We start from the raw sequence: 11,519 nt of genomic DNA on the forward strand, positions 1-11,519 counted from the left end.
GACAGGCTGGGAAGCGGCATGGTGGCTTTGGTGAATGGGTTCATCAAGAAGCAATTGTGGTCATCGCAGGACAAGAGAAGCCACTCACCACAAGAGTTGTGGTACCGCACACCCTCCGGCAACTGGAAGGTTTCACCGTGAGGGAAGCTGATTACGTTGACGCCTGGCAGCACGAGCCGTGGCACTGGTGACAGCGAGGGCAGGCAGCACTGCTGCGCCGCGGAGCACCACGTGCGGCAAATGGCAGGAAAGAAGGCCCGGTCGGCACGGGTAGGCAGGCGAAGGAACGCCAGACCGAGGAGCTCTGGCGGGAGGTCAGACCATGGCGGTGAGCCTTGAACTTGCACCATCCTGCAGAAAACGGAAGGCATGATCAGATGATGAAGAAAACAAGGAGACAGGCAAGTAAGCATAGAAACAAACTTACGGGCATAGAGTTGAAGCAAACCAACATTTAATTAAACCGTCTATAATGGCTATAACAAATGATAGTTCATCACCTTTTGATGCAATATCAATCTCACGTACGCATCTTCTTCAAAGATCGTAAGCGCACAAGAAAAAAATAATAATATAGTGGAATCGGGAAGAAAAATTTTGGGTGCGTGTGATGAAGAGACACTGACCACTAAAATAGCAGAGCCGTTCCATTTTCAGACGTGGCACAGAGATGGCTTACGAAGTGAATGAAGGGTGATGGGGGCCAGGGAAGAGGCGAGGCAGTTAGGGGCTCGGCGGCGGCGGCAGAGGCAAGCAAGCGTCCAGAACTCCAGGACGATGGGGGTTCCGTAGTCGGGACGATGGGGCAGTTGGGCACTTGGGCTGATTTTTTTTTATTAAGCAAAACTTGGGCTGATGATATGGAACGGAACTGAGGTGGTTGGGCTCATAGCTGTAATTGAGCTTCGAAGCCCAGACAAATTACAGCCCACACAAAAGAACCTCCTCCTCCTCTCAAACAAAAACATCATGAACTCCCTTAAAAAAAAGCATCATGAACTTTTTTCCAAAGTGAATGGTGAAATTACAAAAGTAAAATCTGAAATAAAATACAACAATCTATACAGGTCCTTCCTTAGTCTTCTTCTGCAATGACAATTCGGTGAGATAGATCAATGGCTAAAAACTCACAAATGTGATCTTACATGACACTAATACAATATACATGCAATTTTTGTGCTGTGCTTAAAGCAAGCACACATGGTATAGACTTGTACTAGTATAGCACAACATTAAATAAAAAACAAACGTAATAGTGAAACTTCAAACCAAACTCTCCTAAGTCCTAAACCAACATGATGAGATGTGATTAGCTTATGGAGGACCTCCTCCTCTTGGGCCTCACAACATGCATATCTTTCCTGCCGTCACGTCCATCGGCGACGCTGGCCGTGTCCTTGGCCCACCCGCCTTTGAACGGGTTCAGCCGGCTCAGCGTCCGCGACACCGACCCCAAGAAGCTCGTCTTCTTCGCCGCCGGCGACGGCGACGACCCGCTCCCCTTGCTGGGCTGCACCCCCGACAAGTACGCCCGCATCCGCGCCAGCTCCGACCGCAGCGCCTCGTTCTCCCGCGCCAGCGACGCGTCCGCCCTCGCCTGCGCGCGGGCCTTCCCGGCGGCCGACTGCGTGTCGTCGTCCCCGGCGCCGGCGGCACTGCGGAGCTTGAGCTGGTCGTAGTAGAGCGCGCTGAGCACGGCCTGCAGCGGCAGCCGCTTGTTCTGCGACGCGTGGAGGCGCGCCTGGTACGAGAGCTTGAGCGGGTCCATGACGCTGCACACCTTCTCCCTCTCGATCTCGTCCAGCTCCGGGTGTGTCTTCAGGTAGATGTCCACGGCCCGGTACAGGCAGTCATGCGACGCCCGCGCCTCCTTGGGCACCGCGCCGGCCACACCGACGAACTTGGAGATCGCCAGCGACTCCTCCGTCGCGATCTCCGCCGCCAGCTCATCCACCGTCTTGGCGACCTTCTCCATCGCCGCGCCCGAATCGAGCTCCGCTCCGCCGGACAGTGACGCCCGCCGGCTCCGCCCGCCCTCCGACGCCGCCGCCTGCCGCTCCACAAACGCGGCGATGACGCGACGCACGGTGTCGGTGTTCCGGACGTGCTCCCCGGCGCCATCGAGCGCGACGCCGAGCAGGTCCCCCACGGTGGCCTGGTCCAGCACCGCCGCGACGCGGAGCTCCAGGTCGCGGCACGTCTTGGCGGAGGCCTCGGTGGTGACCGCGGCGTGGAGGAGGCGGCAGAGGAACGCGGCCGGGATGGGCGCGTCGGCGGCGGAAGGGAGCACGTCCACGACGGACTCGAGAAGCGCGCGCTGGTCCTCCCTGTCCCGGGGATCGGCGAGGACCTCGGCCAGCGTGAGCTCCGCGTAGGCGCTCGCGGCGTTGGCGAGCACCTCGGGGTCAGCGCGGCGGCAGCGCAGCGCCGTGACGACCTTCTGGAAGGACGCTGGCGAGAGCGCGGCGAGCTCGGCGGTCCACCACCCCGGCGGCGACCTGGTCGGGAACAGCGCCTCGTTGCAGATCCTGAGGGCGACGGCGTCCGCGGCCCGGCGCACGACGCCGAGCTCCTCGGCGGCCGGGAGGAGCGCCTCGCAGGAGAGCAGCACGGTCACCGCGCTCGGCAGCGCGCGGAGGCCGGCCTGCGCGAGGAACTCGTCGACGCGGCGGGCCAGGTCCGCCGGGTGCTGCATGTCGAGGAACGCCGCGGCACAGCGTAGCGCGGCGGCGTTGCGCGCGGTGATCTCGAAGTTGGCGCCGTAGCAGTAACGCGCCGCCTTCTCGAACGCGTCGGCGCCGCCCGGCAGAGAGGAGAGGTCGAGCTCGACGGCGGCCGAGGGGTCCTTGGTGGCCGCCGCGATGGCCCGGCGGATGTAGCCGCACCTGGGCACCATCACCGCCTGGGAGTACCCAAAAAGCAGAGTTCGTTCCCGTCAGTCGTCAGTCCTTGATCGTGTTCCATTGAGACAGAGTATTGTCGTGTCGATCAAAATTCGAAGCAGAAGGCTCTAATTCCTTCCCTTTCATGCACGATCATCTAGGTGTCGTGCTCAATCGTTTGAAACGTTTCTTTTTGTTGAGATGAATCGTAAAACTAGAGGTTCGTGTGTTTCCCGCCATGAAATCTGGTAATTCATTTTGTGATATGAAGAGCAGCGTAGTAAGTACAGTACCTTGTGGAGGGGGAAGCTGGAGTCGGCGATGCGGATGGTAAGGTCGGCGGGGACCTCCTGGGAAGAAACCCTGCAGAGGCAACACATCAAAACACACAAGCATCAGCATGATCGCGTTCAAACGCAAGCATCACCCCGGATTATATACTGAAGCAAGGTAGCATGATTTTATGAGATTGCGAGTGTTGATGCATACATACCACTGGGTAATCCTGTCCATGGCGGAAGCAGAGATGCCGCAGCAGCTGTTGATGGAGGCGGCTTGTATGAGAGGAACAGAGAGCAGGTCAGAGCATGAGCTGCAGAGCTCACGCTGGAGCTAAGGCAAGGTGTGCGCGAGCTCTTTTCGATCCATCTCATCTCATCTCATCTCATCTCATATATAGAGATTCCAATATTATTTTAGTACCAGTAATGGATTTGGGAAGGAGAAGATCGAAGATCCGATTGGGTCCTACCAGGAATTTTGCATGGCTGGTGTTTATTCGAGCTCCTAGTCGACTCAATGAGGAGCTAAAAATCGTGCATCCACTTGCAAGTTGAGGCTTGGAATGGCGTCCTGGTCTTCTTCATCGACGTCTCGATTCTGGCCGGCAGCTCAAACTAGTGGTCACTGCTTGCTGTGAGTCGGCCTCTTGGACGAGGTCAGCAGGCAGGCCTCCGTCTTGACGGCTGCTTCTCCATGTTCAGTCGTGCCAGTCGACTTCATCAATCTCCATACCTTATCCTGCGGCTACAAGCCGTCTGAAAGTTCTTCTCTTGAACGCTGTTTGCTTAGCTGCAACATCATCATCCAAAGTTAATGCAAACAGTGCTATCACAGCACGAGCCTGTAAATGCCATCTCATCCACCCAAAACAACTGAATACGTCCACAGCTTCCATGCTTTCGGCAGCGAAAGAGTACAAGGCTCATCACGTGCCTAGCAAGCAAATCTTTGTATTATGCGTTTAGTCGCCGGCGGCCGCGCAAATAAACAAGCAACGCAGCTTCGTTCCGGGCCTACGCCGACGAGACCTCGCCGGAGACTCTTCCCTCCCGTGGACTCCGGCTTGCCACGTCGGAGGATAACGCCGCGGGCCCGCGAAAATCCGGCCTCCGTACGCTGCGCCAGTGGGAGGTCGCCACGTCGGAGCCGCGGCATCCCGGGGTGCAATGCGATAAGCGAAAAAGAAACATGTTGCGCATCCATCAAAGCTTTCTTCTTTCTTTTGCTGGAGGCAGCGCAATCAGACACTGAATCGGGTTCTCTTTTCGATCAGTTCGTCTTCCCTTTTTTTTTCCTGGAAAAAAAAGGACAATCGACTTGCACATAGCAAGCACCGATATTTCGGGTTAAGTGCATCTCAGTGTTCACCCTTCACCTTCAAGGCCTTGTTTGGGAGGATCAATCGCGACTCAAACAAAAATATCGACATGCAAGTATGCAATACGATACAAGCACACGAGATACAAACAGGAGTAGAGTGTTACAGTACATGAAACGGTGGCAACGCAAAAGGCTCATAGAGATAGATATTCATGATTTGGGTTTGGGTAGGAATCCTCTTTCATCTTTTTCCCCCTCTTTTTTGCCGATAAAAGTAGGCTACTTTACACTATCAGTATGTCTTGCAAAGGAAAAGAGAAGAATTGGCACACACATTCAAACCAGATCAGATATTTTGGTCACTGAAATTTCACTTGGTGGTAGAGAATTTACACCAGCCGCAGGAGCTCCTATCAATTTTAATTGACCGCTGCTGGATTTTACTCTAACCCTCATCAACATCTACCCTTTGTTCTAAGGATTTCACTGGAGTCACTCTCACTACTCAACTGCGTCATCTGTGACGTACTACCAAATGATAAATCGACCATCAAAGGGTCATCTCGCCAATATCTCCCCGAGTCCCGATCGATGCCGAGCAAAGCTGAAAAATCATGCAATTCCAGTGAACGAGCTTCATTCTGTACCTGGCAATGCATTCAGGCAAAGGGAAAACGCATACCCCCATAGACTACTGCTACTAGTATTACAGTCAAGTACTCGTATGAAGATGCGTACAGGTGATGTTACATGCCATGATCCTGCAGCATTTCCCGCTAAAATCTCACTCACCACCTAAACTTTATCTCGATCTGCCCTTCCTTCGTACTATGAGTGCTCAACTGAAAACCAGCAGGCATGTACTGCCCCCGCCACTGCTATCTGCTACTACCAGTGTTGATTCCAATCTTCTTCAATCGTATGCGAAGGATGCCTTCTGCCGCCTCCGGTTCTTCCCCTCCGAGCCCTGCGAGCTCCTGGAGCTCTTCTTCCTCCTCTTCTCCGCCGCCGTCGGCCCACCGAACATGGTTATCCGCCCAAACCCTCTCGACAGGGACGCCAGGAACGCCCTGCCGTGCTCCCCGGGCCGCCCGTCCCCGCCGCGGATCCCCTGCTGCTTCATCAGCCCCTGCTCCCGCTCCAGCTCCGTCAGCCGCACCCGCATCCGCGAGATCTCCAGCTTCAGCTCCCGGTTCTCCCGCCGCAGCGACGCGTAGTTGTCACGCTGCGGGGACACGCACGAGCTCGGCACGCCACTGCTGCAGATGAACCGCTGCGACAAGCCGCCGTCGCCGCATCCGCCGGAGCCGCCGCCCGAGAAGGACGACTTCAACCGGAGCTGCTCGAAGTAGAGCACGCGTACCACCATCTGGATCGGGAGGCGGTCGTTCTGCGCCGCGTGGCTCGACGCGTCCTGCGACAGCTTCTGGCAGTCGATCAGCTTGCACAGCTTCTTGCACTCCGATTCCGTCAGAGACGGGTGTGCCTAAACAGAGGATATGGTCAGGTATAAAAAAATTGACCAAGCAAGTTTTAATCATTCAGAGAGCAATGTTCTAGTGATCAGCTAAATTTATTCTTTTTGATCGTATAAAAATAGCACTTTTCATCATTGACGATAACGGCAGTAGTTTTTTTTTATGCAATTTGCCTTTAAACTTAAAGATTGATCCAGCAATGTTAATTGGACAGAGATCAAAGTCCCGTGATTACCTAGAGTTCATTCTATTTTGTTGCAGATACATTTTCATCAAGAGTGAATAATGCTGTCTATATATGGTAGTATTTACTTAGATGGGGAAACCTGTCTACTCACAATATGGAAAATCAAATATGCATTATTTTTTTTCTCGAAAAGTTAGCAGGAGCGCTGCCATATCAAATATGCATTCAAACCTCTGCATTTCCTGAAACAACTACAAAAATCTGACATTTCTAATCTAATGCCCTTTATTACCTTCAGGTATATGTCGATGGCACGATATAGTCCATCATCAACAATGCGTGCGTAATCCGGCAATAGTTCAATAAGAGCCATGAACTTCTGCAGCTTCAGATATGGATCTGGAGCTATCTCTGCTAGATAGCCATCCATTAGTCTTCCAACCTTCAAGACTGAACTGTGACTTGGAGACTTCAGTCCATCTGAATCATATCCACAAGGTGACAACTCTCCTGAATCATCTTCGTCGATCCTTTGCAAGAAGTTCACCAATATGCGATGCACAGTGTCAACGTCAAACATTGAGTCGCTTGTTTGCGTCGAGGGGATCAGGAGATCGTCTAGTGATGCCATCTCAAGCTGGAGACCAATCCTTTTCTCGACTTCGATTCTACAATCTAGACTTGCATCAACTTCAATTGCCATCCTCAGCATGCCAAACAAGAATGACAAGGTAACCGTCGTAATATTTTCAGCTGCCAACAGATCGATGAGTGTTTCGACTATCATTCTTTGATCATCTCCGACAAAGGGACCTGAGTCCCATACATGGCGTCTTTCAACACCCTTTAGCAATGTCTGGGCATAGTGTGTAATAGAGGTGCCAATACTCTCTGGCCTCACCCCATTTCTCCTCATTGCAGCAATCACACGCCGATAGTGGTCGATTCTCAGTGCAGAAAGGTCTTCAACCCACCAATCCTGGGAGTGCATACGCAACTTTCCAGATCCCACATTACATTCCAAGTGCGCCAAGCCTGAAACCAGCTGCTCCTTGCTTGCATTCATCGCAATTGCATCAACACACCTATCTACAAGCCCGACTTCCTCCACCATCGGGTCCAATCCATCACATTTACAAAGAACTTCCAGGGATTTATCAAGGTTCTTGAGCACAATCTCGTTTAAGTAGGTCTCTGTCCTAAAAATGAGGTTCTCCTGTTGAAAGTCCTCTGTCATTTCCAAGTACTCTGCAACGCATCGGAGATGAGCCACATTTGCTGTGGTTATTTCAAAATTGCTACCATAACAGAACTTGGCAGCAAGTTCGAATGCAAAAGCTCCCCCTGGCACATTTACAAGCTCCAGCTTTAAGAGATCTGGATCCTTGGAGTCTACTACCATTTTTCGTACTCGTCCACACCGAGATACTAAAGGAAACTGCAAAACAAGTACAGGGGCTTCAGTTTATGTAGTCTAGTAGTCAACATGGACTATGCAGGGTCTTCAGTATGATGAAAAGCATAAAACTTTGCTTCAGTTAATGTAAGCGTTAGTCAACAAAAATTTCCATAGTTTTTGAAAGGTCAACAAGCATTTGTAACATAATTGAAAAAATAAATATAAAAGGTGGATTCCCTGATGTTTTTGTTAATTGTTTACTTTTCAGCCATTAGAGAAAAGCTCAAGAACTCTGCTTATATCACTACCAAATTTGCAAGGAAAACCCAATTCTGATGTACTCTGTTTTTTTTTTTGGGAAGACATTTTTGACGTACTTAATTGGTAACCAACATTCAGTTCAAACCTCACATTGGTTCTTTCATCAATTTACTGAGAAGTGACATGCCCGTTCAATCTGGAATTAAGTTTGGCACATCTATTATCCAAAAGTGTAGCTTGGGATTCAATTGCTAGGGAAGAGAAATACAACCACCCAACCGAACAAGGCTATACAGGCTGACAATTAAAGTAACTAGATTCACAAGAAAAAACAGATTAAATAAATGTTCTATTAAAAAGGAAACAGTATATAAAGGCGATGAATAAGAAGAAAAGCTATTAGAACAAAACCTTGTGTAGTAGGAAAGTTTGTCCATCCACCGATACCGTTACATCCTCTGCGACATCTGAAAATATCCTGCACAACAGGCAATGTTCCAGAAGTTTCAGGCAGCAAGATCTGTACTTGAATTGGCAATATGTAAACTTGAAGCATAGAGTTTTTAACAACAATACACCACATTGCCTTAGCTATACACTCCTGAGAACACCAAATGCTGAAGAAACAACTAATGACAACAAATCATTCCAGTCAATGCTGCAAGTACTTGAACTCTGCTTGTACCATAATACTGTTGATGAATTTCTCAAGAAACTTCTTAAATCTTGTGACTTTCTAGGGAGCACAAAAGATTAGGAATGCATCTGATGACCCTTCGAGGAGCAAAAGCATTTTCAGAGTAGCAGTTTTGTGAGTCCTTCCAAAACCTTCAACCGGTTCAACCCTGAAGATGGCATTTTGCCTCCTCCCCGTAGTTCCGTTCCGGCGTTCCCCTGAATGCGTCGTGTTCGTAGAAACAAACTGGTGGGTGGTGGCGCTAGGGCGGCGTCCAAATCAGTTGAGATTTCAGAATGGAATACAGACTTGAGCCATCGCAGCGAAAACCAAAAATCTCAAACAAGAAAAGCCGCCGCCGCCGCAAATGGTGAGGTGATCTAAGACTATGAAGGCATTGCAATCTGTTTCTCCAAATATGCAAAGCCGATTGAACTCAGGAAGGAAAAAGTGGAAAATGGAGCAGGAGATGGGAATCCTCACCTCCTATGGCTGATGGGGTTGCGGAAGCGCGGGGACGTCGTGGTGGTAGCGAAGGGAAACACGGCGTTGTCGCTTCCCATCCCCATTGCTTTGCCGCCGATTCTTCTTCCTTCTCTTCCTCTCCCTCCCTCCCTCTCTCTCTCTCTGAAATGTGAGCGATGTGGAGGAGAAGAGGACGAGGAGCAAGAATAGTCGGCTGGTCGTCGGCGCGTGGCATTAACAAATTCTCAAAGAAAAGAAAGCAGCAAGGTGAGACGACACGACAGAGCATTCTTGTGTCTTGATGTGGGTGGATTAGCTGAGGATGGAACAGAGAAAAGTGACTCGACGGAGGAATAGTTGGGTGACTAGGGAACAACCCCTGCTCCACTGTCAGCTTGTGGCTGCTTCATCATTGAAGCCTTCAAAGGGCTCTGGATCTTGTGTGGCTGCTTGCTTCGCGTGAATTATGTAAACACAGTAGTTCTGCAGAAACTGTTTAAATTCTCCGAGATTCCTAATGAATCATACACTTTAGGAAGAGTGTTTGGTGTAAAAACTTTCTTACCACTATACTCCCTCCATCTATATTTACAAGGCATAGTATGATTTGACAAGATCTTCCGGATAACACTTTGACTATTCATTTATCTCATATTATATTGTTTTATAAATTTATAATCATTGTAGAGTATATTTGATTACAAATTCAACCATATAAAATTTACATTATAGAAATAAAAATTTAATAGTCAAATTATTGGTAAAAAGTTGTAAAGTTTGAATTTTGATATGCGCGTCAGATCGGTATCGAACCAACGAGGCTCACAGGCTCACGGTTCTCGGCCATGCCATTGGTTCAAAGCCGGCTGAAAAGCTGAAACGGCTGATTTGTTATGAGAGGAAAACACTGTTTGGTGGCTGATAAACTGGCTGAATAAGCTGAAGCGAATAGGCCCAATATATATTTGACACGAATCAAGCGAATATAAGGTCGGGTGGTGTGTTAGAAAGTCGCAAAGTCCAAGTTTTGAATGAATACGGTATTCGATCTGCAATTTTTATTTGATTTGAGAAAACCAATGTTTTAATTTATCACCAGTCATTTCTCGCATATAAGAATATGGAAACAAACACCAGAATATAAATATAGCTGGCACTAAATCCACGAAAGCATGCAAAACAAATAAAGTAGCGGTAGTAGTAGTATATTGTGCTAGAGAGTAGCTAGGGACTATGGAGTCGGGTAGAAGGCTGGCTGTCTGTCGGTGAAGAAAGGAAATGATGGTGAAGCATGTTGGCTGGCTGCTTGCCCACCCATCGAGGCCGAGAGTGAGAGGACAGTGGTACGCTTTTCCGCTTTCACTTTAGCAGGCTGCCATCACCAAGAGCTAGCACCCGCGAGAGGTGAGGTGCCTTTCATCAGCTTTTGCGGTTTGGCTAGAGGAAGAGCATAGTGCAGTGCTCGTGAGTAATCATTCCATTTACAAAATATCATATAAAATGTCGTATAATTTGAAACGGAGGGAATCCGCATTGTATAACGAGTAGGCATATGGCTTGCTTTGCTTGCCATAGTTGTAGTAGACCACGAGGTAATGTTAGACGACTTGCGTTAGCTGCTTTTGTCAACCGTACGTTGCATTTTGATCAGCATCGATGCGCAACGACTTTTGCTGGTGGTAGGAAAGGGCAGGGATAACATGATGATCAAGGGCAGGCAACGTGACATGATCAACGGCCCGGCACAGAACTCGAGAAAGGGTAGTGAGTGCTGGAGAAGAGGCGCGCTTTTAATTTTCTCCTTGCTGTCCCCATCGCCCATCAATCGGCATCTCCTCGCCCCCTCGCGCCCAACGAACAGTTCTTGCAGTCAATGTGAATGCAAATCTCTCCGGTTGCTTTCAGCCTTCAACCCTTTTGATCTCGTTGTCGCCGTCAAGATTCTCGGTTACCGATTATGTGCAGGGGCTTCAGTTTATGCACTCGTGTTTGGATATCACGTGCTACCCTTAAAACAACAATCATGAAGGCTCAAGCCCACCTGCGGTAATGACGATCACCGCCGACCCGTCATGGGCAAGGAGCACCCCACTCCGTCTCGCCCAACCCGGGGCCCCGGGGTCGAACACGCCCGACCCCTCGATGGCAAAACTCTGCCTCGCCCGACCCACAGTCCCACGGTCGGGTACGCCCGACCCCTCGCCACAAGCTCCACCTCGTCCGACCCTGGGCGTAGGGGGTCGGACTCATCCGGGCCCACGAGACAAGGGTCCGCCTCAGGCGCAGACCGGTAGACGAGGGCGCGGATCTCGTGGGCCCCTCACCGATCTTGCCATAAATGCTCCACGGCTCTAGCGCGGAGAAAGGCGCCCGCACCCCTCGACGTGACCCGCCACAAGTACCTGGGCGGAACACTGTAGCCACGACCGCACAGGCTACAGTGGCCGCGGCTCCCCCTAATTCGCCATAGGGCACTCATTGCATGCGCCGCCCGGCACAGGAGGGAACGCTACCCGTTCTCGTGCTCGGCCTATCCGACGACAAGGACGCGACGTCCGTGTTCCACGGG

At 50.5% G+C, this 11,519-nt stretch overlaps 2 protein-coding genes across 2 annotated transcripts; both read right to left on the reverse strand.

Annotated features, from left to right (window-relative positions):
* Positions 1–979: 979 nt before the first annotated feature.
* Positions 980–3,910, reverse strand: LOC117862879 (root phototropism protein 2). Its single transcript, XM_034746427.2, has 3 exons — positions 3,376–3,910; positions 3,176–3,245; positions 980–2,902 (listed from the first exon to the last, which is right to left on the reverse strand). Exons 1-3 carry the CDS (start codon positions 3,393–3,395, stop codon positions 1,310–1,312), a joined length of 1,683 nt encoding a protein of 560 aa, XP_034602318.1. The 5' UTR covers positions 3,396–3,910; the 3' UTR covers positions 980–1,309.
* Positions 3,911–5,104: 1,194 nt separating this feature from the next.
* LOC117862878 (BTB/POZ domain-containing protein At3g08570) lies at positions 5,105–9,355 on the reverse strand. The gene is made up of 4 exons (XM_034746426.2): positions 8,969–9,355; positions 8,221–8,287; positions 6,442–7,587; positions 5,105–5,970 (listed from the first exon to the last, which is right to left on the reverse strand). Exons 1-4 carry the CDS (start codon positions 9,052–9,054, stop codon positions 5,398–5,400), a joined length of 1,872 nt encoding a protein of 623 aa, XP_034602317.1. The 5' UTR covers positions 9,055–9,355; the 3' UTR covers positions 5,105–5,397.
* Positions 9,356–11,519: the final 2,164 nt, after the last annotated feature.

The sequence above is a fragment of the Setaria viridis genome, chromosome 7, assembly GCF_005286985.2.
Source record: "Setaria viridis chromosome 7, Setaria_viridis_v4.0, whole genome shotgun sequence".
Classification (NCBI taxonomy): Eukaryota; Viridiplantae; Streptophyta; class Magnoliopsida; order Poales; family Poaceae; genus Setaria; species Setaria viridis.

Coding starts and splice junctions, on each gene's coding strand:
- LOC117862879 (XM_034746427.2), bottom strand. CDS start 3,395: ATGGACAGGATTACCCAGTG. Junction 3,246..3,375: donor ATGGACAGGATTACCCAGTG/GTATGTATGCAT, acceptor TTGCCTCTGCAG/GGTTTCTTCCCAGGAGGTCC. Junction 2,903..3,175: donor CCAGCTTCCCCCTCCACAAG/GTACTGTACTTA, acceptor GGGTACTCCCAG/GCGGTGATGGTGCCCAGGTG.
- LOC117862878 (XM_034746426.2), bottom strand. CDS start 9,054: ATGGGGATGGGAAGCGACAACGCCGTGTTTCCCTTCGCTACCACCACG. Junction 8,288..8,968: donor AACCCCATCAGCCATAGGAG/GTGAGGATTCCC, acceptor CCTGTTGTGCAG/GATATTTTCAGATGTCGCAG. Junction 5,971..6,441: donor CCATCGACATATACCTGAAG/GTAATAAAGGGC, acceptor TCCTCTGTTTAG/GCACACCCGTCTCTGACGGA.